The 26,134-nt window shown below is 44.5% G+C and overlaps 2 protein-coding genes across 2 annotated transcripts; both read right to left on the reverse strand.

Annotated features, from left to right (window-relative positions):
• Nucleotides 1-277: 277 nt before the first annotated feature.
• LOC131258893 (uncharacterized) lies at nucleotides 278-9,482 on the reverse strand. The gene is made up of 11 exons (XM_058260287.1): nucleotides 8,554-9,482; nucleotides 5,911-6,117; nucleotides 5,493-5,835; nucleotides 5,105-5,356; nucleotides 4,793-4,915; nucleotides 2,897-3,329; nucleotides 2,791-2,827; nucleotides 2,117-2,357; nucleotides 1,971-2,054; nucleotides 624-998; nucleotides 278-557 (listed from the first exon to the last, which is right to left on the reverse strand). Exons 1-11 carry the CDS (start codon nucleotides 9,459-9,461, stop codon nucleotides 351-353), a joined length of 3,210 nt encoding a protein of 1,069 aa, XP_058116270.1. The 5' UTR covers nucleotides 9,462-9,482; the 3' UTR covers nucleotides 278-350.
• Nucleotides 9,483-11,409: 1,927 nt separating this feature from the next.
• On the reverse strand, nucleotides 11,410-16,204 carry LOC131258888 (uncharacterized). Its single transcript, XM_058260281.1, has 9 exons — nucleotides 16,066-16,204; nucleotides 15,642-16,002; nucleotides 14,564-14,659; nucleotides 14,378-14,491; nucleotides 13,967-14,308; nucleotides 13,278-13,863; nucleotides 13,082-13,213; nucleotides 11,769-13,007; nucleotides 11,410-11,646 (listed from the first exon to the last, which is right to left on the reverse strand). Exons 1-9 carry the CDS (start codon nucleotides 16,202-16,204, stop codon nucleotides 11,410-11,412), a joined length of 3,246 nt encoding a protein of 1,081 aa, XP_058116264.1.
• Between the last annotated feature and the right edge of the window lie 9,930 nt (nucleotides 16,205-26,134).

Genomic DNA, 26,134 nt, shown 5'->3' on the forward strand with positions numbered 1-26,134 from the left:
TTTCTTATCTTCACAATGCCTTATCGACCGCGGCCAAGCGACGGTCCGGCTGCAATCAGCGTCGATTGAAGCCCGTCAGGGTGTTAATTTGCACACAAATAGAAGCCCAACACTGGGGAAGCACAAGTTTTACCAACCAGTTTTCAGTTCAAATGTGAGTGTGATGAATACTTCAAATGGTGTATTTCTTTCCCGGGAAGCAATCTTTCGAAAAACACAAACATCGAAGCGGCATTCGATAACATTAGGTTCATAAAGTTAAATGGTTTATGCCTCATTTATTGCGAGTCGTTTGGACTGTGTGTAACGGTTGATAAAAATAATAGCTGAAAATTAATGCACCACACCATCTACGAAAAGCGGGCAAACACGGTACAGTACTGGCCGTAGAACTTATCCCGGTTGGCCGTGTTGCCAAAGTCGAACGCGTGCTTGGTACCGTTCACTAGGGCGTTCAGTCGGATTTCCGATTTCTTGCTGACCTTAACGTTGGCTTCACGACCGAACCGATCGACGAAGGCGAACCCGGTGTACTTTTCCGCCTGTCTGCCACATTCCTACAATGAGTAAGAACAATTTTCGAATTAGCCGTATACCAGAAATGCCATACGATGAGTTCTTACCCTCACGAAATGGAACTTCACACAAACGACCGCTCGTTCACACAGAAGCACACGGTGCGAGCTGATCGTTTCGTTGTCGTATCGCACCCGATCGGAGTACAATACCAGCCCCAGCATGTGCGGTGTAATCTTCTCGTCCAGATTGAACAGCTGATAGTTCTGGAAGAGCAGCTTGCGGAAGGTGGTCACCTGCACCTCGACGTACGCTAGCTTACGGAACAGCTCCTGGTGCTCCATCTGACCGGCGTTCATCTGTTCCGATATCTGCACCACGAGCGCTTGGAAGAAGTGTTGCAGCTTGTTCCAGTGCTCCACCGGCAGGAAGGTAAACTCATCCATCGTTTGGGCGACCATGCTGTCGCTGATACTGGAGCGCTGTAATTACAAAGTGACATCGTATTGAGAAGGATTTGTCCGGCCTAGGTTTAGGCTGCTCGAGGAGAACAGTCGGTGAAATTGATTGCATAAACAACTTGATGGATGAATTTTATCAATAGAGCTTATCAGTTGTAAGTTGGAAAACTTTGCCCACTTAGTGCATCAATCGATTTACTATTAACCCGTCAGGGAACAAAATATTTAAGGCAAATGTAAACAATTTTAAAGGCAGTTTTCAAAAAGTTCAAAAGTTTTCATCAATTTGCTTTACAGTAAATTAAGCATTTAAAAGACCAATATTTTTTAAATGGAATAAAAATACTTAATTAAGATCATCCTGGTATTTCAAGTATTGTTTTAGATCATATAAAATATTACAAAATAACAATTTCAATTAGTTTATTGTAGAGTTTGAATGGCAAAACATTTCAAATAGCAGCAAAAATATCATCATCCTATTTTTGAAGGAAAAAAATGATCTCATTTCTTTTAAGTTGTGGTGTAGATTACAAACGATACCTATCAGTAACATTTTATGATTAAAATATATATATAACGTGTTCTGAATACTATAAACAAATTGTTAATCAGATCTCGCTTGAATAAAAATAAAAATAATTGTTTCCGTACGATAACAATTAAATTCAAACTCAATTAATGTTTTTGCTCGATTCAATGTTATTGAAATTTTAAAATCTGGTTTGTGTACTAGTGTAGTCTCGGAGGTGTATGTTATTTTGTTAGTTATTTAATCTTTGTTTTCGTAGAATTTTTTTTTTAGATTTTTCTGTTTAGATTTTTCATTTTTCATAAATAACATTCTGTCTTGAAAACTTTAAAAACCGATTATACATCCAAACAGATGCACCAGTAAAAACAATTAATGAAGGGCAACGAACAGAGCATGGAACGAGCAGCTGTCTGAAAAGGATATTTTATTTCAAGCAATTCAAAATGTGTTATACTGACCGACACCTTGTGGATGTTCTTCAAAACATCTGCAGCCGGTTTGAAAGTCCGAATGTAGCCATTATAATCGTCAAACACTCCATTCTGCAATGAACAAGAACAGCTCCATTATCATAAGCTTCCATTCCAGAACAAAACTTACGTACCTTCAAGTATCCTATGAACAGCTCGCAAACCTCATCGATCCCGGTGTCAGGCTTGGCAAGATCCTCGTACAATCGTTTGATGTGAACGTTTACAATGCGATCGTATACGCGAACAAAGTCGGCCACTTTCTGTGCCAACTCGGTGGGCAACTCGTTGAGGTAGTAGCGCCGGTTGGCGGTCAGTATTCGGCAGAAGTTTTTCTGTATCGTTGCCAGCTGGGCTACCGGTTTATCGGTGCTCCTGTGGGGAAAGAGCTTTTTGATGTAACATCCATCCCCATGGTTTTTATCAAATAACCCACCAACACCGGTCGTGACGAACATTTCTTTTGTCCTTAAGCTTTTTTATCAGGAGAATAATACATACAACAGCTGGTCGAGGGAATCACGTATGATATGATGGCACAAACAGGACGATCAACCAAGGGATAGGAGGTGCCCATTAAGGAAATCCGGGGAAACATTTGCGAGGAAACCATTGTCAAAGCGCCAAATATTTTCTTTAACGTTTATTGGAAAGCTCAAGGATGCACTTGAGTATCTCATGGCTTACAGCTAGCAGATCATAACACTGTTTGATTAAGGCTTATGTACACATGATTGCAGATTTTGGACGAGCATAATGAACATACACAGATTCAGATTCTAAGCGCCCTCGTTATAAACTAACATACCAGGTGGTTTGCGAGGTTTGTGGTTCGTAACTTTCTCCTGAAACGAAACGGAAGGAATTCTTGAGCCTGGGTGGAAGGAAAACACCAATAAAAAAGGCTCACTTACGCATTATGCTGAGGGTACTCGAGTTCGACGTCATACTGTTAACGCTGCGCCGGTTCAGCGTCATCACGCTCGGTATCCGCGGTCGATCGAGCGTTTTCAGACGCCACCGCTCGTTCATCGCAAACTCCCGCATCATGCCCTCGACGAGGCTGGTCAGGCGCTGCGTTTCGTTCATGTCCCCGCAGGTGACTTCGATCTCCTGGATGCCGCGCTTCCTCGCGTACAGGTACACCTTGTTGCTTTTCTCGTTGTGCAGCCCGATCTCCGACTCGTCGTACCGGCCGCGATACTCGAGCTGGTTCTTCACCTTTTCCGTGTAGAGGACGCTCCGCTCGAACACGAACATCTTGGCCGCGTACCGCCTCCGGTGGTCCCAGTCGTAGATGTCTAACTCGAACATTTTGCGAAACTTGCCCTGACTGAAGAGGTTAACCTGCAGGGAGGGAACCGAAGGCAGAACAATCGATATTGAGGCCAAAGGGAGTTCTTGTTAATGGCAAAGTAAAGCAACAGATAGAGAGAGAGAGAAGTATTCTGTACGCAGAGGTTTAATAAATAGAGCTCAACATATACAAATTTGCACTTCCGGAAAATCTCGTACTTTATATCACATTTCATTTAAAAATTCATACTATCCAAATCTTACCAAAACATTGCGCGCTTCAACCAGAGCATAGTTCTGAACAAATTAATGAATAAGATAAATCATACTCATTGTAAAATTATTCATGCAGAAAGTTACGATTTCGATCTGTTAGTATAAATAGCAAACTAAAGCTATATCGTATAGCAGCTTTCATAACGAATCTATTGAAATGAAAAAAAAAAATTCTTTGGTATATGGTATCTTATCAACGGTAACTCTAACGTTTCAAGGATGATGTAAGCGCAAACATTTGTTACAAATTGTACCATAATGAGCAATATTTCAGCATGATTCTTCTTCTTCTTCTTCTTCTTGGCGTAACGTCCTCTTGGTCATGCCTGCCCCGTTAAGGGCTTACGAGACTTGTTTCCCTGTTGTACGTGGATAGTCAGTCCTCTCGTACAGGGGAGGGTCCGGTCTCGGTTGGGATTCGAACTCACGCCGTCGAGGTGGTGAGCCCCGGCGCTCATGGGCCGATTTTTCTAACCGGCGCTACCGCTCGGCTGTCGCGGACCCCATTCAGCATGATTAAATTGCGTAAAATGAGGAACCTATTGAAATACCAAGTACTTTTTGTAATGCGATAATTGATCGATTATTATGTTATTGCATATATCCTCTTTTGTTGGATAAAGTATGTTTCTGTGATGACAAACAGTAAAAAACTTGTTTTCTTTTCGATGAGGCAGTTTTATGTTTTTAAAAAAAATTACGACAATATCCAATCTTGAGAATTGTGCTCTCACGACGTTGGTTACGTTTTTAAAATGCAAATTTATATAGTGTACGCTTATTAAACCTCTGTTACTGTAATTTAACTTATACAGTTAGATATGATGTCTGTCCAGCCAGTACCTGTTAGTGGTTTATCTGAGCGGAGGTGAATTTACAACCTTTTCGAGAAAAAACAACCCCGTACCAATGAATGACCCGATCCATCTACCTCGAAAGGAGGGTAAACTTTCCAATACCACGCGGATGTGGATCACGCCGGTACCGTGAGTCTATGCTAACCTATATCCTGCTTGTGTTAGCCAAGGTCAAAGCGTGTGGTTTGTTTTTCAACCCCGGTGGTTAAAAGTGAATGTTTTCCGATGAGTTTGAGCTGCGTGTGGTGGAGTAGGATGGAGGTGTGTTGTTTTTGTTTTTGTTTGAAGCCGATATAATAATCGAGATAATAATTTAGAAAACATTGTCCATCGTTTCGGCTGTGCCCATCTGGCGGAACACAGCGTTAACTCCACACTCACTGATTCTCTCTTGGCCGGATTGAAGTCCGTGTGTGCTCGGAGTATCAGCACCATCGGTGCGTCCACCACAATATTGAAGACATTCATCGCGTTCATCAGCTCCGCCTGCACGCTGTTGGCTCCCTGGTAGGTGTAGTAGCGTGTGGTTTTGGTCAGTTGGCGCAGTACACAATTCATCAACGATGTTCACGTGCGCACACGGTTACAACGGCCCCTGCTTTCCCCCAAATTCAACACACTTTCCCGCTTTGGTCAAAGGTCAGTCCCGCCAAAACCTTGGCAGCAGAAATGGAAAAGGAAATGGAACCTTACCTCGTAGCACTCGTGAATGTCGTTGATGCTCATCGCCTCGTTGACGATGTCGATGAAACGCTCGAGACGCTTTTCCGCCTTGCACAGCACGCCGATCTCGTCCCGCACCGACTGCAGCAGGGTGTCCTCCAGCTGCTTCAGAATCTCTTTGTTGATCTCGGCCAGCAGTAGTTTGTAGCGGGGCAGCCGTTGGATCGGCTGCAGCAGGAAGCTGTTCAGGCCGAGCTTATCATCAACCTCCGCCTGGCGACGCTGTTGACGGAGGATGTACGCGGGCGGGCAAGCAAAATTACACAAATAAACATCATAAGAGACCCACAACCCAACGTCAGCATAAGTTTATCTGGTTTGACCTAGTGCCGCACAGGGCGCGGAGCAGCTTCCATACCTGAAAGAAGTCCAAATTACGGTTGCATATCCGCTCGGACTTGGGCCGGTTGAGCGCGAACATGATGTAGCAGTAGAACTTGTCGTTCTCCAGAAACCGGATGAACGTCTCCGCGATCCCCTGAATGCTGGCCCGGTTGTGCTGGAGTGCCGGCAGCAGCTGGTTCTGGTGCAGGCTGTGGATTTTCTCGATGTTTCCGAAGATGTGGAACTTTTGGCCGCGCAACCCGGGAGGTACGTCCTTGCCCGACATTATGCTGACGTAGTTTTCGATGCCCCGGCCAAGCGTTTGCACGTAGTTTGCTTCGTTTTCCAACAGTTCCTGCAGAATGCTCGTCACCCGACTGTAACGAGGAATGGAATGAGGTAGCTGAGCCAGGGGGATTTCTAGTACCCGGTAAGGTGGCCAAGTTACTCACGCTGTTTTGAGGGAACTGTTCGAGTCCGGTCTGGGAACGAAATGGTCACCATCGGAGTCACTGTCGAAGGAGCTGTCGCTGAAATCGTCGTGCTCGTCGTAGTGCGGCATGCCGGTGTCAACCGACGGGATGTGCATGTTGTGGGCTTCGGAAATCGGTTGTCTACTAGCATCGGGCGGAGATGATTCCTCTCCGAAATCAACACCACTGGAAGAAGAATTAAACATTCCTTTGAGCTATACAGTTCAGAACGGTTGAGGATGTTTTAAATGATTATATTTCAGTTCTGGTGAAAAATGTATCGATTCCGTTATCGATAAACTTATTGATAACAAATAAGCGAACATGATAAAAGCTCCATAAGGGGATTTTCTTTTGCTTTAGCAATAAGGTGCACAACACTAGGGAGAAGTTTGTGTACACTAGAGTGTAGAAAATCCGATCACAATATGGATAAGAAACGAAACGAACCAAAACGATCCAAAACTAGACTTTTTTTTATTTATTTATCACGCAAAACAAAGATGTGTTGGGTTGAGGCAAACAAACATGTCGCACCCACGTCCATTCATCCGTGACGAACTATACTGCAGTGTGCCTTATCTTTCGAACCAAGACACAAAAGAAAGCAGAGCTCAACTGGTCCGGCGGACGAAACCCGATGAACCTCATCGTGTACGCGATGAGTCACAAACAGTATACGTTCCACCAAATCGACATTGGAGGAGGTGCGTGATTATTTCGCGCTTGGCGGGCGCAAACTATTTACCCCAATCAAAGCGCCATTGTAGTGGCCAGCGTCCGATAACCCTCTGCCCCTTTCATTACCGCCTGTTTGCAAAGCTCAGCTTCCCTCGCAAAGTTAACACTTGTTGGTGATGTTTTATGCGCTGTTTGCACAACATCGAAACGAGTGCACATGGCGATTTCCTTCCTTCTTTTTTTTCTCTTCCTCTAACATACTTTCTTCGAAGAGATTCCAGAAGCAGGGTTTATGTTGGAGGCATATGCATTATTCATTCCGCCGCCTGATAGAACACTGTTATTGCCACAATTGCATAACTGCTACATTGCACACTCTCGTCTTCCCGGAGGTCAGCTCCGTTTCTTTAAGTGACTGGGAACTGTGCAACGTGCTTATGATGCATCTGATCTGCCTATTTTTCGTTAAGTTTACTTTCCTTTTTGTGAAATGGAATATTATATATCATATTTACTCTAAGAGGAACATAGTTTTTAAACATAGTGTGTTCAATTGTTGTACTCCTATTCTTAACGTTTCTGAAAACTGATTGGTTCATACTGATTTAAACGTTAAAGAAATTGCTCTGTATGGTGGTTGTCGGGCTTAGCGCCAAGCACTGAATAGCCAAGCAAGACCGAGCAAGAATGCTGAAAAAGCATTAATACGACCTGACCGTTAAAAAAACGAAATCGAAACGTTCATAGCTGCTTTTTAGCATTCACAACTATAAAATTCTATTATACTTAACAACATAGTGGTAATTTTTTCTTTAGTTTTACCAATAATGTTGCCAAAAACTCTCACTCCTTGTTCGTTATAACGAAATAGCAAAACTTGTAGTAACACTTTTTGGATGTTGGATTTTGTATTATATACTTTTGAAATTTAACATAAATTTGATAAAAATTCCTTTCCTATTCCCTCAGAAACTGTCAAATTTATCTCGAACACCCTGATCAATCAACATATTGTAAAGCAACATTACTCATGAGTATTTGCTATAAATCACTGCAAACACTTGTTAAAATGCTCATTTTTAATTTGTGTTGATTCACGAAATATTATTAAAACAAGTTTCTTATCGTTTCAATTACCCAAGAATTCTCATGCATTAAATATTCGAACCTTCTTCTGCTACATTTGTCAACACTTGAATAATGATGAAAGCATCTGTTTGTTTCTTCTACGTCTTACTTAGGCCCGACAGCGTAGAGAAGCCGTCTAGAAAGTGCGGCATAGATCTTCATTCCGCATATGTTATAACGATATGTTGCATGTGCAGACCGCGTAAATAAAAAAAAAACACTTCGAAGACTAAGCTTGTTAAATAGTGCCTTGTTATAGCGGCTGTCCAATAATATGCCTTTATATTAAGGTGAATTATTAAAATCTTTCAAATTCGAGAAAATAAACTAAATATTTTGAAAGAAAAAAAAATTAAACGTCCTCTGATCTGGAAAGCAAACGGTGTATTTTAAGAATCCTAATCGGGAGTACCATAAAAAAAGGCCTAAATCCAAATCCCAGACGAAAAACAGGTTCCAATTCGATAAAATTTCCATAGTTGCTTCTTTTTGCTACGAAATATCGCGATGTTGTCCAGTTTTTTGACTCGCTTTTATTTTTAGACAATTTAGGTTGGCGATCGATCTAAAACGATTCAACGGAGCATGTCAAACATTATCGTGGCCTTGGTGTAAATCCAAAATATAGGCTGCATTATCTTGCGTCCAGGGTGCGGATATGTTTGTTTTCCGTGCTGGTGAAACACTACCTCCCATTAGTGATACATTGTGCGATAGCTGTTATCAGTTTAGATTTGCTTTCCCCGATACATGGCCTTGTGGGAAGAGGACGTAGGTGCAGTGAGATGGTTATCGGGGGGCGGTGCACATTACCTGCCGACGGTTTCCTCGGGCTCATCCTCACTGGTATCGAACTCGTCATCATCGTCAAAGTAGTAGCCGTCGTATTCCTCGGTTATCTTATCGTGCACTTGATGGTCGTGGTGTAAGCTACGCCCCGTCGCCCCAACGCTACTCATCCGCGCCGTGGCCAGCAGCTGCGATCGGCGACTGCTGAGCCGCTTTTTCCCCCCGGAACCACCTTTGCTCAAGCGCACATTTTCTGCCATCACACGATCCTCCGCGGTAACGGTCAGGGGGGCAGCAACCGCTCGTTGGGCCACTAATTGGTTCACTGCTTCACCCGTGGGGTCGCCCACCTGCGCCTCGTTTGCCACCCCGTCCACCACTTCGGTCGCTTCACTTACGGCAGTGGGCACGATTTCACTCTCATTAAAACCGACACCGACATCTCCACCGCCATCTGCGGCCTCCATCTTCTCTAACACCTCACACGGGACGGCACACTGTCGATCGTCGCACACTTCCGGCGACGCGGGAACACTGCCGGACTCTTCGGTCACTTTGTTCAACTCCCACCCCATCGCGGACGGTTTGTAGTTGGTGGATCGAGTGGCCTGATAAGGCTGCGGCACCTCCTCCCGTTCTTGTTCTTTGCGCAGCTCGTCGTGGGATAGCGTCTCGAAGAGCTGCGTCAGCCGTCGGACGTAGGATGCTCCACCATCACCAACGTTGCGCTTTTTTTCGCGGCGCACCAACGCTGGACTGGCGGTGGCGGAGGCGGCAGCCACCAGCACCGGATCCTCGAGGGAAATGCCACTGTCGCAAGAAACGCGATCACCAGCAGCGTTCGCGGTCGACTTCAGCCTTCTCCAGCGCGTCGAGCCAACCGACTGATGATCGTCGTCGTCGCTGCCCGTTTTCGTGCCATCGAGAGGCATTTTTACGCTCAACGACTTCAATTACGAACTTGCGCCGCTCGCACGCTTCCTTCCCCCACACACAACTACAGCAACGCGCACGATATCAATCTCTGGCCTGCAGTGTAATCTCACTTGCCGCGAAACTCACTTCCTCACTACGTCAGTGAGTCGCAGATCTTCCGCCTTTCGCAGGTACACGATCGTGAGATGATCGCCTTTTACGAGATGTGCGAGTCAAAAATCTCACCTCACTCGCGCTGTTTAAATGATTTCACAGACAGATGAAAACACTGTTACACGGGACGGTAGCGTTGCGACTTGCCTTTTTTCTTATGTGCCTTTGTTTTATCGACTACTCGCGCCAGGCGGTATCACTTATCACGTTCTTCCGCGCACTTACACTTCAATTGCGTTCGCTTGTCACCGGATCGCGCACATAGACATGCGATGGAGCGGGTTGTGTTTTTATTTTCACTTGTGCGGAAATTTAAACCCAACACATAACACGAGCTGTGCGTTACGTGCCGTGCGTCTACGAGGGTGGGTTCCGTTTGATAATTCCTCGAGAGGCAAAAAGGGTGATGAATTTTCTCACCCTTTCAATCGCACCTCCACTAATGGCGATCGATACCCCTAAAACTCGTCGATCGCTTTCTCCGCGTGCACGGAGGGAAATCGCTACCAACACCAGCAACGGCGAGCGCACTACAGCCGATCGGAAGGGAATTTTCCAACACCAGACCAGTCCCGCGCGAGGGCACGAGCGAATTATGCGATAAGATGTTCCGCGAACAACGGGCACCGGCACACTACTGCCCGAGGCCATCGAACGGTTCCTCGCTCGAAGCCATCGAGTGTGCGATGCCGGTGCACGCTGCCTCCGTGTTGGTAACGCTTCGGTCGAAATCAGTCCGCACCGTTTAAGGTCGCGAGGTGCGAGATGGAGCTTTCCGAAAACCGTGGAGAAACAGGTGTGTTGTGTGCCTGGAGCCGGTGTTCGCGGGTGTTAACGTGGTGTCGCGCGCGCGATCGTTATCAAAAGTGTCGTTGGTGTGTTTGTGTGTGCCTTCCCGAGGGCTGGAAGATTATCACAAAGCAATTTTCTTAAACTGACAATGGAGGGAAGGGAAAAGAATAGTGGTTCTGCTTTGTGCTTGATTTGTGATCTACGAATTGATCTAATTTTGTTTGCAATTATATGTGTTACAGTGTATTAGGAGTAAGTATTTTTTATAATATCATTTCATGAAATTTGGGGTTACATTTCATATTGATTATACTTACAGAAACAATTTTACTATTTTTCTTTCGATACACTAACACGAACTAACGAGCAAAGCCTCCAGCTCGAGAAACATTTGTATTCTTGATAATCTGTCTACCACCACACAGCCTGAATTGATAAAAACAGCAATACAACGATGATAACACCGTGTCGCGTTCCCTATACAGCTGTTCCCTATACAGCCCTTTTCTATCACCTCGTTTATTGGTTTGGGTCCCGCATACCCCAAGTAATGTGTCACCGCAATTCTTGTTATACTTTCCAAACAACCACCAAACGTGTGCTTTGACGAAACGTTTTTGAAACAAATCACTTCAAATCTTCCACTGGCCCCCGTTCCATTCATTACGCCACACACTTAAAAAGATAGCAAAACTGAATGCCGATGACTCAACGGGTACTGCTTGATTGTGGTGCATACGACTGCCATAACGTGTATGTGAAGAATTGCTTACGCAGAGCTCACCACCATTTATCACTCGCGCATTATCAGCAAATTTGGCGATTTCCGAGAAAATCAACCGGGTTTTAATATTTTTGTGTTTCGGTTCCCCATATGAACGGCGCACACGTGTTGTAATGACAAAGGAATAATTTATTGCTGGTGAACGGTTACATTGTACGAAGTATACTATCACGATCGCCATGACGGCTAGACTTAGTTCCTGTTTCCTCCGTTTCCTAGGTGACGTAGAAAAACGAGCGCTTCTTTACGCGCTCCTTCTGCTTCATCTGGGTCGAGAGGGTGTGGAAGTGTTCGATCGTCAGGTGGCGCAGTTGGCGCGAGGGGAAGATCAGTGTCGTCTTCCGGTTGTCCAGGTAGACGTACCAAAACGTTCCACGGCGCTTGCTGGTCCTTTCCGAGATCTTCGTATAAGGACAGTAGAAGGTGACGCTGCTGTAGGTTTCGATTTTGTGCTATCCAACAAAAAAAAAATAAAAGGAGAAAAGATGCGCAATGTCGATTAGGACGTGAATTTAGTTTTTTTTAACACTGAAACCCAAGCTCGTAAGCCGGTTTCGAGGGTCTGGGGTTTTACCTTATCGGCTGAAATTTTCATACATAGCAGACCGGTTTTTGTTAGGAGAAGCCGAAACAGAGCGTATGAGCCTTCCAGTTTAACGATTTCGGAGTGTTTCACGAGTCCGATCTCGTTTAGGAACTCGACTTCCATTATCAGCTGACGGATTTGATAGTTTTCGTTCACTCTCCGCTGTACCAGTGACATCTGCTCGTAGACATATCGTAGATCGATGGTGGTCAGCGAGGCAGAGCAATCCAGTTGATTGTCCTCCTTTTGCGCCCAAAGCACGTTAAAGAAGTGACAGCATCGATTGATGTACTTCACCGGTAGGTAGAGGAAGGCATCGATCGAGAGGATGGACGCTCCAGGGGGCTTCGGTTGCCCGTTAAAGTACTGCTCGAAGCTCATCAGAATCGATTCGACTGTTTTCGTGTGCTCCACGTACCGCAAGAACACGTCGAACTCGCTGCGCCGGAAGCAATCGCGAAACACGCAACAAAAGTACGCCACATCGGAGTCGAAGGTGAGCCGCTGGTAGTCCTCTTCGAACAGGCGATAGTTAATGGCGTGCTGGATACGTAGCATCTCCTCGAGGATCTCCACCATCTCGTCCAGCTGCCGAGCCATATCTTCCGGCAGCGAGCGGATGTACAGGTTCGTACTGTCCTCCAGCGCTCGTTCGAAGTGCTGCTGGAAGTGGAGCATTGCCTCGATGGTACTACACTCTGATACCACACTTTGATTCCGGTTCGAGGCAGAGGAAGGATCATCCTCGTGTGGGCTACTAAGCCCCGGATGACTATACACACTGTAGAAACTCGATTCACTCATCGTGCTGGAAAAACTGCTCCTAATGCTTCCATTCCGGCACGTGAACCCTTCCCGCAGCATGCCACCTCCGTCGAACGCGAAACTTTCCCGCTGATCCCTACGATTGATGATCGTTTCGATCGCCTGCATGATGTCGGGAAGATGCGTCTTGCCAGGGCACTGGATGTTGACCTTCACCTCAATCTCGAGCCGTTCGTGGCGGCGCGAGGAGAGCTTCAGAATCTGACGGTTGCTAAAATCGAACTCGATCTCCTGATGGGTGTAATGGCCGCGGTAGGTGAGACTTTTCGTGTCCAACTGTTCGACGTAGATCACGCACCGCTCGAAGACAAACAGTCGGCCCTGGTACTGGCGCTTTAGCTTCAGATCGTTTATGAACACCGGAAAGACGCTACGGAATTTACCTTGGTGTAGGATGTTGATCTAAAGTGGGCAAAAACAAATAAACGTGCTCGATTATTGTCTGATCGCTAAGCAGATTCTTTACCATTGCTTACCGGTTTATTTCGATCAACACTGTCGTTGTCTTTGGGATAAAGGAATAGCACCTGATTGTCGTGGTTCTGGTTTTTCAATACTATCGCCGGTTTGGGGACACCAAATCCTAGCTCCACTTGATCGTCTTCCGCCTGGAAAGAGTAGACACAGAATTAGATTCGCTCCTAAGCTTTTCACATAGTTTCAAACACCTACAATTTCGCACTGTTCTATGTCATTGATTGTAACGGACTCATTCATGATACCGATCATCGTCTGAAGCCGCTTTTCGGCGACGCAAACCTTGTGCAGCTGCGTGTTCCGACCGATTCCGCCCGGTTTCTTTACCAACTGTTTGAAGATACTGTTCAGCAGCATCTGGTAGCGTGGCAGCCGTTGGATCGGCTGCAGGATCAGACTTTTCACGCCCAACTTATCGCCGTGGCGTTGCTGGTGTTGGCGGAAAAACTCGATATGCTGTTCGCAGAGCCGCTGCGACTTGGGGTGGTACATCGAGTAGAGGATGTACCCATAGAAGCTATCGTTTTCGAGAAACTGCACGAACGTGTCCGCTATCCGCTCGACATCGTTACCGGCGGTGAGAAGCTTCGGCAGGAAGGCATTCTGATGGAACCGGTAGATATACTCCAGGTTCCCGAACAGGTGATACTTCTTGCCGCACAGTTGCGGCGGCGTTTGTTCGCTGAAGACGGCATCCACGTACGTAGCGATGCCCTTCTCAAGCGTGTTGATGTAGTTCCGCTCCGTTTCGAGCAGTTCGTCGATGAGGAAAGAGATTTTGCTACGGATGGTAAGAGCAATTGATACGTTATCAGCTATCGGCGATAAGGGCCCGAAGGGAATGGAATGTGAAACTGTTATTGGATGAGTGTGGCTATACTAACATGTCAATATCACTTTGTGGCGTCGGCTCCGGTGATTCCACCGGACTGTCGCGGAAAACTACTCCTTCATCTGGAGACTCACAAGGTGCAACTTCTGCGATGGACTTAGCCCCGGGGGTATCGATACGGTCTGGGGCATCGAGGAACACGCAATCATCGTCTGACTCGTCAGAGGAGTGGGAAGAATGTTCGTCAGGTTCTGCTTCTTCTTCTTCTTCTTGACCGATTGGTAGACCGTAAATGATTCTATGCAGTTCATAAGGAGTAAACCGCAACGAGATGATCGTGTTCGAGGCTTCCGCTGGTTGATAGTCCTCATCGAATGGTGTGGACTCAAAATCACTGAAACCAGTGTAAAGATTATAACATACTATTTCTGTCAAAGATAACTTTTGAACACCGTCAACTTACGGACTATAGGAGTTCAGATGCTTTGCATTCTCTTTTGAAAGCCGCAGGTAGATAAATTCATTCCAGGTATCGCAGATATCATCCACATCAGGAAGGGAATCCTTTTCAAAGTCTCTGAAAACGAGAATGAGTTATGTTTTACAATCCACCTTCTTTACATTTTGGGATAACTTCAGCAAAACCTACGAACAAATGCTCCACCGACCGGAATCTTCCCGATCCACGCTGGGTGTGTTGGTTGGCTTCATATCACTGTATTGTACCGGTTCTTCGTTGGACGCCCTGCAATACAAAGAAATTCGACGGGTGATAACTTCCGTATCTGTTGGCGATTATGTATCGGTGTATCGATTTTCATTATAGGTATATTGTCATTTCAGCATTGCGATTACGATTGAGCGGTTCCGGGAGCAAATGTCATAATGAAAAACAAAACCCGGATCCATCAGAGACAATCCCTTCCGGGCACTCGATCAAGTTGTTGAACGCTGCTGCCAACCGGTCTGACGCTTTCCCAACACGCGGTGACCTGACTAAACTTACGTGTCACATGAATGATAGGGCTTTTTTATGGTTTTCGGGAAATTTCACACCCATTTTGTCCCCGGGGGTTTTTCTAATGACGCAGTGACAACGTGGCAGATTTTGGAATACGACGAACGAAGACTAGGTGATTCGATATTTACAAACAAGTTCCTAATCTTCGTGCAGGAGTATATGGGAGCAGGCCATCGAACTTTTACACTTACGTTTGGCTAGGAAGTAGTTCGGAACCGGAATTCTTCATTATCACATTATCCATCACTAACCACCGACTTAAATCCTGGTCTTTATCACAGAGGAAACTTGTGAGGTTCATAAACCCGAAAGACATTTGCTCACGGTCACTTTGGTTTCGTGTCCATCAGCAATGCCAAGACCACGGGAGACGGGGAAAATGTGTTTATGTCACTCGCGTTATCAATAACCTATCAAAAAGACTAAGGCACCCTCTGCATCGTCACTATCGTTCAAATAATAAAGACAAACTGCACTGGCTAACGTAAATGCTCGCCCCTCCACTCGATGGCGTCGATAATTGGAGTCTGCACCGGAACGGCTTGTCTATCGTTTCACACCCGTTCCGCCGGGAAGCGATTTTGCCAATGGAGTGTAGGCATATTTTGCCATCCAACATGCCGCCCGAAATGCCCCGCGTCCGCCGGATACCATAATAAACCTTTCCCTTCGTTCCCGGTCCGCTGTACAGGGTCTACCCATTTACCGTTGGCTAAATTCAGCACTATCGGCGCTTATCTTATCGTGCTCGATAACGGCCTGTTCGTGCTCGTCGTCGCGCTGCAGGTTGTCGTCGTCGGTGGGTCCGGGAGAGGTGGACGATTCTCTGCCCGGCGATAGATGCACCATGTACCAGGTCGGCTGCTGGCCCTTGGAGTTGCTAGAGCCATGGGGGATTTTTGGCTGTTCCTTCTGATCGCCTGCTGCCGACGGGGGGCCATCTACCACGCGCTTTCCTTTCCGGAGGCGCCCGGAAAAGCGACCCCCGAAGTTACGCTCCAACGATTCGGTGGCACGGGTTTCGATTTTGTTCACCAGGTTACGCACACTCATAACCCTCAGGCTATCTGTGGGGAAACAATAAAATCAACCTCTAAAGGTGTACTTGCACTTGCGCACTTGACACTGACCTCTTTTACGCGTTCGCCTCGAGGGTCCAGCATCGGCTGGCTCTGGAAGTATCTCGATCTCCATCCGTGACGCGCCATCGCCATGGACGGGATCCACGAAGCCTAACAGGCCACTGATGGTCTTGTAGCGGGCACTCATGGCGTTACGCACTACCGTTTCATGGCCGTTTCAGGTGGTTTGGAAATTGCGTAGAATCGTGTCGGGCCTGCCACTGCGACGTGGAATTTGCACGCACTTGTCTTCACGACTCCGTGGTCTAGTGGTATCTGAGGGAGCAGGGCACAGATTTTCGCCGTGCTTACTGTATCTGTGATATGCGTGGTCCTATCCACCTAAAGCAATGTTCCTCCCCATCGGACAACCACTCAGGTGATGTCAGATTCGTTATCTGCAGCCGTGATTCTTTCGGGAGCAATTTTCTTACACCAATGATTCCGCGTACAAACGTTCCGCTGATATCTTTCCCGTCTGTGTTGGCCAGTTGTTGTATCGTGTTTTGGTGGTGGTGTGTTTCGATAAGTACTGGGCCGAAAATTTACCGCACGGGGCTTTTCTCCAGGGAAATGTGTGCTGTGTCAGACAAAGCAACGCGCCAATTACTGCAAACAGATAAAGCTTGCATTATTGCAGGAGCCATTGAGGTGCAACTCCCTACGAACCCCTCAGCCAACCTATCAGAATACCATCAATAAAAGTATGGCACGCATTTGTCTACCACGGATCAACAAGGATGACTATTTTAATTGCCCCGTCATGCACACTGCTGGCAGTTTTAACTGCTAGTATTTACTTAGCTTTGTTCAGGCTTTGTAATAAACAACTTGTTTGTAAATTTAACCCAAAAAACAAAAACTCGGCGACGCACCTTTTAATTTTGGGCTTTTTAGTGCGGCTGGTATACACTTTTATTTTTTAAGGTTTTTTCACTTCCGTTTGAAAGGCATTTGAAAATGCTTTCAGTTTCATACCGTTATATGCGTTACTAACGTATCGTTTGTGTCTCCGCTAGTTTATAGCGTAGCTTTGCACACTTTACCTAGATGGCGCTTTTGATTTGCGCTTAAAATTAAACGACTCATGATGTGATGGCTTGGTTTAATTGTTTCACTGTAAAATGTTCATTTTATTAAAAAAAAGGTTATAATTCCTTTTTTAATCTACCCACGAGGAAGTTTCACTTGAAGAATTTGAAAACGAATTGGTTCTGTTAAGAATGTGTCGATAAGATGTCATGTCAGACATAAGAAGTTCTTGATGATATAGCAATCTTACATCTTTGTTTTATGTTGGTATTTCTAAGCTAATAACAAGAATGGAAACGTGTTAAACGGAGAGATGTCTCGAATCGGACATATATCATCGAAACCTTCCGTTGAATACTGACAAATTCATGAATACCTTTCATCCTTTCTCTTCCTGCTATCCGGTGGAGAATTTTGGAAAGCCCCCAAACTAACGCCCAACAATCGAGCATAAAACGAAAACCTAAGAAAACCTTATTAAGATGCCATTAAACCGAAATAAATCTCTTCCACAAACCAATTTTCTTCGCACGGAAAACAAATTCGCACTTAATTATTCATTAAAAGGATTAGGAAGCCGCCGGGGGAGCCAGAGAGTTTGTCCCACGCCCTTGTTTGTCGTGCCTTTCTGCTACTGTGAAGGATTGTGTTGCCAGTTAAGAAAGAGGAATTATTGCTAGATAGGGGATAATGAAGGACTGAGCCCTAGAGAAGTGTGTGACGTTATGTTATCCCTTTTTCGGAAGACGTCCACTTAGACGCCGCGGCAGGGTGCGACCAGCGTGGCCTAACTCAAAGGATTAGATATTCCTAATGAGATCTATCTTGTTCGATAGTCTTAGACCGGAGCGGGCTGCCCGCTGCCGTTGGTCATCAAGCGAGACTGTCCGGTGCGTGTACGGGTTCGCTTATACATTCCTGTCACATTCGGGAGTCCACTCGCCAATTATTCGGTCGCTCATAAGACTGAGACTATGCCATGAAGGGTTATCACGGGGATGGTGTGCCAGAAAAGGTGATTAAAAGTAGTCGTCCGTTGAGAGTCAACTCGAAGGCTAGAAATTGACTACTTCCTTTTCCACGTACAAAGAACTTCTCTTCCTATCGAGTTGACAAATTGCCCGGTAATGAGAGGCTCCGGGAAGTGTTTTGTTTTATCCAACAAAACTCAATTTTCGCATCCTTTTGTCTGTTCAGGGAAGGATGAGATTTTGGACATGTACGTTCATGGCATGTGAAATTATTTCAACGAGGTTCAGATGAAAGATGGTTACAAATTAGGCTACAGAATATTAGGTGTGTTTGTGGTAATTTTCCGTGCAACTTTGTCAGTTTTTACCACGAGAAGTGGTAAGTGTTAGAAATCATTCTTGCTGTTCTCTGATTTGTAATCAATCGTTATACTTCTCGCTTAATGCAAATGGATTCGGTATCTACTGGTTTAAAAATCAAATGCCTTTTAATGCTTTTTGATGTCAAGCGATGCAATTTACTGTTCGTGTCGTGGCTTAAACGGAATGGAGCATTTTCCAGACGAGAGGAGTGGCAATTGAAAAATTATGACCACAATTCGCCTCGGCCTATTTGACTATCCGTTTATGGTAAAATGTAAGCCAAATCGAAACCGAACCGGAACTATTCCACTGTAAAATTAATATTCTACAAGCAAAACGGGGGCTTTCGAGATGGTGTATATCGAACGAAAACACACAAAAACTCCCGAATGCTGTAGACTTTCGATCGTTCATGATGCTGTTAGATAAGCAAGATTTTTTTTATTTTCGTTGGTTCGCTGGGTTTCGTTTTCTACCGCATTTCTACGGCATGGTATGGTACATCTTTCCATCGGGACGCAAAAGTCGTGTAAAACAAGCAGCAAAACGTACTGAAACTACAAACATAATCAACTTGTTACCGAGACTGGGCGAAAGGATACGGATGAATAGGCGCCAATGGATGGATGGCCGCTAGAAACGAACCATGGTCTTGAACGTCCACGAACTCGGTTGCTTCCTCTTTAGTGTTGGACCTATTTTGCCCTTCTTGCTTCTCTCTTCAATGTTTTGTTTTTACTGATTGCCAAGCGTTTTTCGCGTTGTCGTTGGAAGCTAATGAAAATTTCCTATCCCATTCGTTAGTTGGGGTTGTGTTTTGCTTCTCATGCGAATGCAAATGGAAAAATCACGGTATGAAAATGAAATTTTCGAATTCGGCGTGTGAATACTGGTTGGTGTTGTTCCTTGATATTTCTCAGTCGTATATACAGTGATGTTCATGAGAAGCCATTTCATAGTTTGTCTCTAGCTGATCTGGTTTAATACTGATTTTTTACCTTAATTTTTACTCTTTTGGAACTATTTAAATTTTGTTTTATTAATTTTGACGATCTTTCATTGGCAGCTTTTGCATTTATATTTTTTTGTATTTATTGATAGAAAAAACCTTCTTAATATATAGAACATTCAATTATTCAACCTCATAAACTAAATTTGTAATAAATGTTTAAAAAAGGTTCATTTTTCCATTTAAATCTATCTCAGCTTCTTCATTTGTGCTTACAATTCTGTTGTTATTTCTTAATTTACAACGCTTATTTAATGACTTTGAATTCATTACCGACTGTTTTAAAATCTAACCAGAGTAGGGTTTAATTTTTGAATAATTTTTGTCCAGTTTAATTGAAATGTCAAGTCACTGAATGCAACTTTCCTTCTCATCTGAACGGAGTAACGCAAGAGAGTTCCGTTGGATGGCTTGACTGCCGCCCAATATCACAACCGCCCGTAGTGTGGGGGTGATTCCATTTCCCAACCGCTCACGACAAAGTCAGTCCGGGCGACAATGAATTTGCTAATTTCGTTGACAGTTGATTTTAATTTGATAATTTACCCGCGCAAGGGATGCGTATTACGAGGGCACGGCACGTACCCGATTCCTGCCTCGCCGGGGATGGGATAATAATGAATTTGAATGCTTGCTCGTGGCTTACTGATGAGGGATATTGCAAGGTTCTTTTTTGTCGGAGCGGATGGTTACTTATTTTTCTTTATTCTTCTTTAACACTGGTAATCCCACCGTTCTGGAAGGAAATCCTTAAAAAATGCATTGAGACAAAGCCGGCGTTATGTTGTTTCTCGGATAGGGGAGCGGTCTGTAATCACCGTATAATCAATATCCATTTCATGTTCAATCAAAACAATCTGTTGTACCGCATAAGAGAAATCGGTCGAGAAGCAGCTTTCGCCCGCGCGTTGATAAAGGAAAAACAAACGGTTCCATCACGGTTCCTGCCTGGTGATTCCGATTCCGCTATCCGAAGCCGCATAATGAAAAGGTAAACGTGACAAACTTAATAAGAGTCAACGGAAGACCATCGATCCGGAAGCCGAACGTTATTACATCGCAAACTCATCTTCATTTGCACCGCGTCGCTCTGGGATGGTCGCTTGCAAAGGATATGGCTAGCGCCGAATAGCTTTCTGATGGTTCCTCATGGAGGTGGTTGTTCAGGGAAGCCGGCCGATGTTTTTTTTTGTCGTTAGCTTGCTTGCTTGTTTTCCTTCACCCGTGCTCACCCGATAAGTGACGAACGGATGTCGTCAAATGTGCCCGATTCGTCCCGCTGCTTTCCCATTCCTTTACTTTACACGGTGGAACCGTTCTTTACCTTCCCTCCGATAGACTTTATCGGGGCCGGCTACTCACACTGCTCCCCCATTTTTGCCGGAATGATCCAGCGGCAATTTCCGTCGAATTAATGTTTGGAGAAAGTTTTACGATGAGATTTTCCCTTCCGCTTTCAAGCCGGCAACGGGCAAGAGATGAGAATTTCTTTTTTCCAACCCCCTCCATCGACTGCTCGGACGAGACAAATACCAATAAATAGGAAACATTCAACACTCACCCACGTGGCGTTCACCCACGCTGCACAGCACGAGCCATCTTTTCGGTCTTAAATTGCTGGGGGGAGTGGGTACCAATTGGTACAGGAAACAGGATTAGTGCCGTGCACAGTATCAGGTTTAATTGGTTAATTAGAGACCGAGGCGGTGCCGGTGGGGGTGATGTGGCCGTGTTCGGTGGTTTTCCCGCTCAAATCGAAGAAAAACTTTGCGACATTTCACTTTTTCGCTGATGACCGGTTCCTGTCAAAGGACATCCGCCGTACCGTTACGTTCTTCTATTAGCTGCAGATGGGAGGAATTGCGTTATCCTTGTATTGTTTCCTTCCAAGGCCAATAAGGTTAAACTCCTGCGCAACGTCAAAACCATCCTGCGGGGCCTCCAAAGTGTGGGAAGTCCGGTGCGGTAGAAAACTAACCAGCCCCTTTTTGGAAATGTTTAAGTAAGTGTCGAATAAAATTTTACGATCGACTTTTTACAGTTTTGTGTCCAAAGTTTTCCCAATTATCAATTCATCCCTACCCCGGTTGCGTTTGATAGTGGATCGTGTGGCGTGTGGAAAATGGTCTTCAAAATGACCGGTTTTATTTGATCCAACTGTTGCAATCTGTAGGGCAAGTTTAGATTGTTTTACGAAAGAATGTTTCACCTAGAAGCATGTTGAAACTGTTTAATCAAGTTTACGATTTTAGATTCATAGGTTATTAACAAAAACTATGGTTGTCTAAAAGTGCAAATTAGACGAAAAATAGCATCTTTCTGTTTTTTAATTGAGTTTTGCTTTTAACGAAATTTAAATTGATTTTAATATCAGTTTTTCTTTATCTCCCGTTGCCATTTCACACTCTGCTGAAATGTCTGTCCCTGATACTTTTCAGCGTGGTTTGCTTAACTTTATGGCTAATCTACCACCGCACCTAATTGGATCCAATTGAAACAGAGCGCAACAGTAAACCGAAATATTACAGCTCATTTGTTTTCATGCCATCACTTGCTTTACTGTCTTTAGCCCCTAAACCCTTCTCGGGTTTCGCATTTGTAGTTTGGTACCGTTTGTCTCCATTTTTAAACGCTCCATCAAACCCAATTACAGAACTTTTCCTTGAGGGGGATGAAGTGGTGAATTGAGGAGTATTTTTTAGTGCTTATTCTTAAAGGAAGGGTTCCTGGCAACACGACCAATCATCTGCATCATTGTCGCACTCACTCTTCACGAAGAAAACTGTCTTTTGGAAGATAAAAAAACAGCATCCTTTACACTGGAAATCTGTTTCACTTGTCCGACCATCGAAAACACTGGGCCATAACTCAAGATGAAAGGGTAGAGTGGAAACAATAGGGTGAGAGAAAAAAAAACACACGAAAGGAAAACAGACTGAAACGCTGCCCGGAAAAGCAATAACCGAGAATGACTTACTGCAAACGTCCGTCGAAAAGACACTAGTCACCCGGATGTCAATTCGGGGGAGAGCAAACAAAAGGAAAACATAGAAACGAAGACAAGTAGAACGGGATGGAACAAAACAAATGGTGGTCTGCAACCAATTGTAGTTGTATTATTTCATGATCGTTCGGGACGCTGCTTCCGAGTGGAGACGGATAAAATGTAAATGATGGTGTTGATTATTATGGTAGTTGTCGAAAACATTGCTGACGTAGTTGTTGTGGAAAAAGGGGGAAAGAATTAGAGGGTACGAAAGAGATGAGTATTGAAGTCGTATACTTTCGCCCGGGACTTAATCGAATTCCCATTCGGATGATGTGAAAGAATATAAAACGAACACCAGACGGAGGGCCGAGCAGATTAACATCATTTTTTTTTTGGAAAAAATATTTTTTCTGGACTGCTTCATATTTACATTATCTGATTTAAATAAACGTTCTACAATTCGGCTGATTATTTTTATGTGTTCTAGCTAATATTCAAAAAATCCAGAAGTTTGCAATAGAAGATTCAGAATCACTTTAAGTGAAATATTTCCATTGCACAGTTTGTAGGAAGGGAAATTGTTTTCTATTTGCGAACTATCGTATCGTAAGCAATTGAGAGATCGAGTTGTAAAGATTGTACCGATGGATGTTTCTTCCTATGAAAGATATAATCAGTCGCCCAATTATTATTTCATACCATAATTTATTGTTATTAATAACATAACTTTTGTATAAGTTGGGGATGTACCTCGGAAGAATAAATGAGCAAATGTAATAAGGATAGAATAATCCTCTCTATCCCACGAAATTTGGGTAATTATCAACCCCTACAATAGGACATGATTCTAGCATCGAGTATAATTAGCTAAACATGATGTGTACGTCACGTGGTAGTATTTCATGGCATAATTTACAAGACTGATTTAAACTTTCAACCTGATCAACATATTTTAGACTTTCGTCGTCAAGGTATGTGGCCCTTTACTTGTTGAGTACACTGTCTAATAGCTGCAAATCTGTTTGGACCTCGTTAGTATTTTCTTTACAACCTTCAGAATCAAATTATGGAACCATATTCGTTATCACTCGATGGAAATTTGCTTCCTGGGAAAACGGAAAGTCGCTCCCTTTTTTGGATCAAACGCAAGACATTCTATCACACTTTTAATTTCCCTTAGGTATTTTCGTCACACGATAAGGGCCTCCGATGAATCTTTTGCCGCAGCTCGGGGCTACTACCATTTCTTCATGGCCCATAATTCATATGAATTCTCATCGGGTTTCCCGACCGGACGGCCCGAGAACAGCCGAACGTCGCAGGAATTTCAAACATCATCCATCGTCATTGCCGGCGTGAGGGTGACACTCAGGAAATAATTCATTCCTTTTCTTCCTCAAAAAGGCATCTGCATACGACATTAAACATCGACTCAGTCGTCATTCTTCCGGCAACAGGTTCCCATTTCTGCCCGTTTCCCTGGCTTTTTTATCTTCACCCGACGGTAATAATTACCATATTTATTACAATATCTGTTGACGTGTAAAATAATTTTCTCCGGTACGCGCCTTCCTTCTGGATGCCGCCACATCTGGAGATGCGGATGACTCGACGTCGATGGAAAGAGTTTTGGAATCTTACGGCTCGTCTGAGATAATATGGGTGTTGATTGCACGGGTGCGGTTGATGCTCGAGAGGTTTCGAACGCGCAGGGATTGCGGTCCCGACGTAAGATGTTTGCCGGGCACTCAAAGTGCGTTCTTCTCATCTTTGGCGCCAATAGACGAGGATGATATTCTGTCTTCCGGTTATGCTTGGAATGACAATTGCAACGCAGCATGACGTTTTATTATTGGAATTTTGCTGTATGTTCAATTTTCTCATTGAAATCATTCTCATCTACATTGAAAAGGATAATGATTAATAAAAATTTCTATTCGAGATGGTAGGTATTCTCGAGTATACACTTTACAAATCTCTACCAGAATCAAAGAAAAATTTATTAATCCCTAAATTATTATTTTTTGATAGAAAATATTTTTCTCTTATGCTCCTGGCATAAATCCTCCTGAATTCATCTGGCTACCTACTGCTCGAGCACACTCGATTCCCACTGGAAAACAGGACCCCAAAGAAATAGCCAACACTCATTTTCCGATGGTCATCCTTCGATTGCAGTACAAATAACCTTCGAGAGTAAGAAATCCGCCCATGGATGGTGCTTTCGGTGCTCGAGTGATGATGATGGCATAGCGCGCTGGCCTGTTGCTTTCACACGCCGGCCGCACTGGCTGATTGTGGGTGATTTCCCTTATCACCAAATCACTTATCACTTGGTACGATCTGGAGGGATCAGCCTTTTCCCTACCTCCATCCAGTACGGAGGGTTGTTTTCTGTGTGTGTTCGGGTAAAGAGCAAACATAGGTCGAATGGCTGCTTATTCTTCCACATCGGTCACTTGACACGTTCCGGGCGTCAGCTTGGGGCTAGGGTTCTTTATCATAAAGTCAAAAGGCACAGGAGAAAGGCGAAGGAAAATTCATCTCGTTCGTGTGGTGGAAGAAAATATCAATCTGATATGAACGAGCGAAAAAAAACACGAAAACCACACACACTTTGATATCTCAATCAAATAAACTTCCAGTGACCTTTTTGCCCGGTCCCGATTACCCGATTGCCGACCTCTCAAAGTCCCTAAAGCCCCCAAATGGAGGCGCCTGGTAGTTCTCGGCCTGCTCGGCGCCAGCGGGTACGAGTAATGGCTCGTGTGGCGTCGTAAATTAAATTTCGTTTGCCCGGCAGTGCAAACAGCTTCGCTCTACCTGTGGTACGTACCGTAAATGTTCTCACAAAAAATCACCTTCAATTCGAGCATCTAATTTCACTAATTGCCCAGGTATTACGCAAATGACTGGGTTCTCTGCCAGACACGCCGTCGGCCGATATATTTACGCTGCATGTTCGCAATGCGGTTATGCAGTGTAAAACCTTCGCGGTAACACGAAATCACCAAATGGACACGAATGCATGGCTCAAGTGTGTATTTTTTGTAGCTTTGCTGAGGGTAAACTTGTGGGGATGAACTTTCTAACTCAATCAGCAAAAGCAAGCGGGTTTCCTGACTCGTTCACGGACCCACAATTGGCGTCGTTTTGTTTTTTTGGGTTTGTCAATTTATACCCAAAACGCATTTACAATCGCGTGGTCGCGGAATTGTGCTTTGTCATTTGCGTCTGACTGCTGGAAAAAGAGCCTTCCTTTTTTCCCCTCCGGTTCAAGTGGCGTCCAGTTGGCCAGCCTGGTTGGCGGCCGAGCGATTCAATTATCGTACTTTTCACGTAATAGCCGTTTGGTCTAACTCTAGGAACCAACGCAGTGGGAGCTCGGAGGAAGAAGCTTAACACTTACCGTTGATTTAAACCGCTTAATGCAAATAGTGCTTTAGAGTTCATCGGGGTCATCCGGTTTTCCTCAGCCAAACATTTTTTTATGTTTTTTGTTGTATTTTTAAAGCCCCTTTGGAACACATCTTCTACATCATATCAAAATGTGTTTGGAACACATAAAATACACATTTTGTTGGGAGCCTTGTTAAACTTTCAATTGATGTAAATTTTTATCCAATCTCTAGACAAATTTAATGTAATTTCACCAACGACACATGTGTCCATAGTAAGTTCCCACGCAACAATTGTACTGTTGTCTACTAAATG

The sequence above is a fragment of the Anopheles coustani genome, chromosome 3, assembly GCF_943734705.1.
Source record: "Anopheles coustani chromosome 3, idAnoCousDA_361_x.2, whole genome shotgun sequence".
NCBI lineage: Eukaryota > Metazoa > Arthropoda > Insecta > Diptera > Culicidae > Anopheles > Anopheles coustani.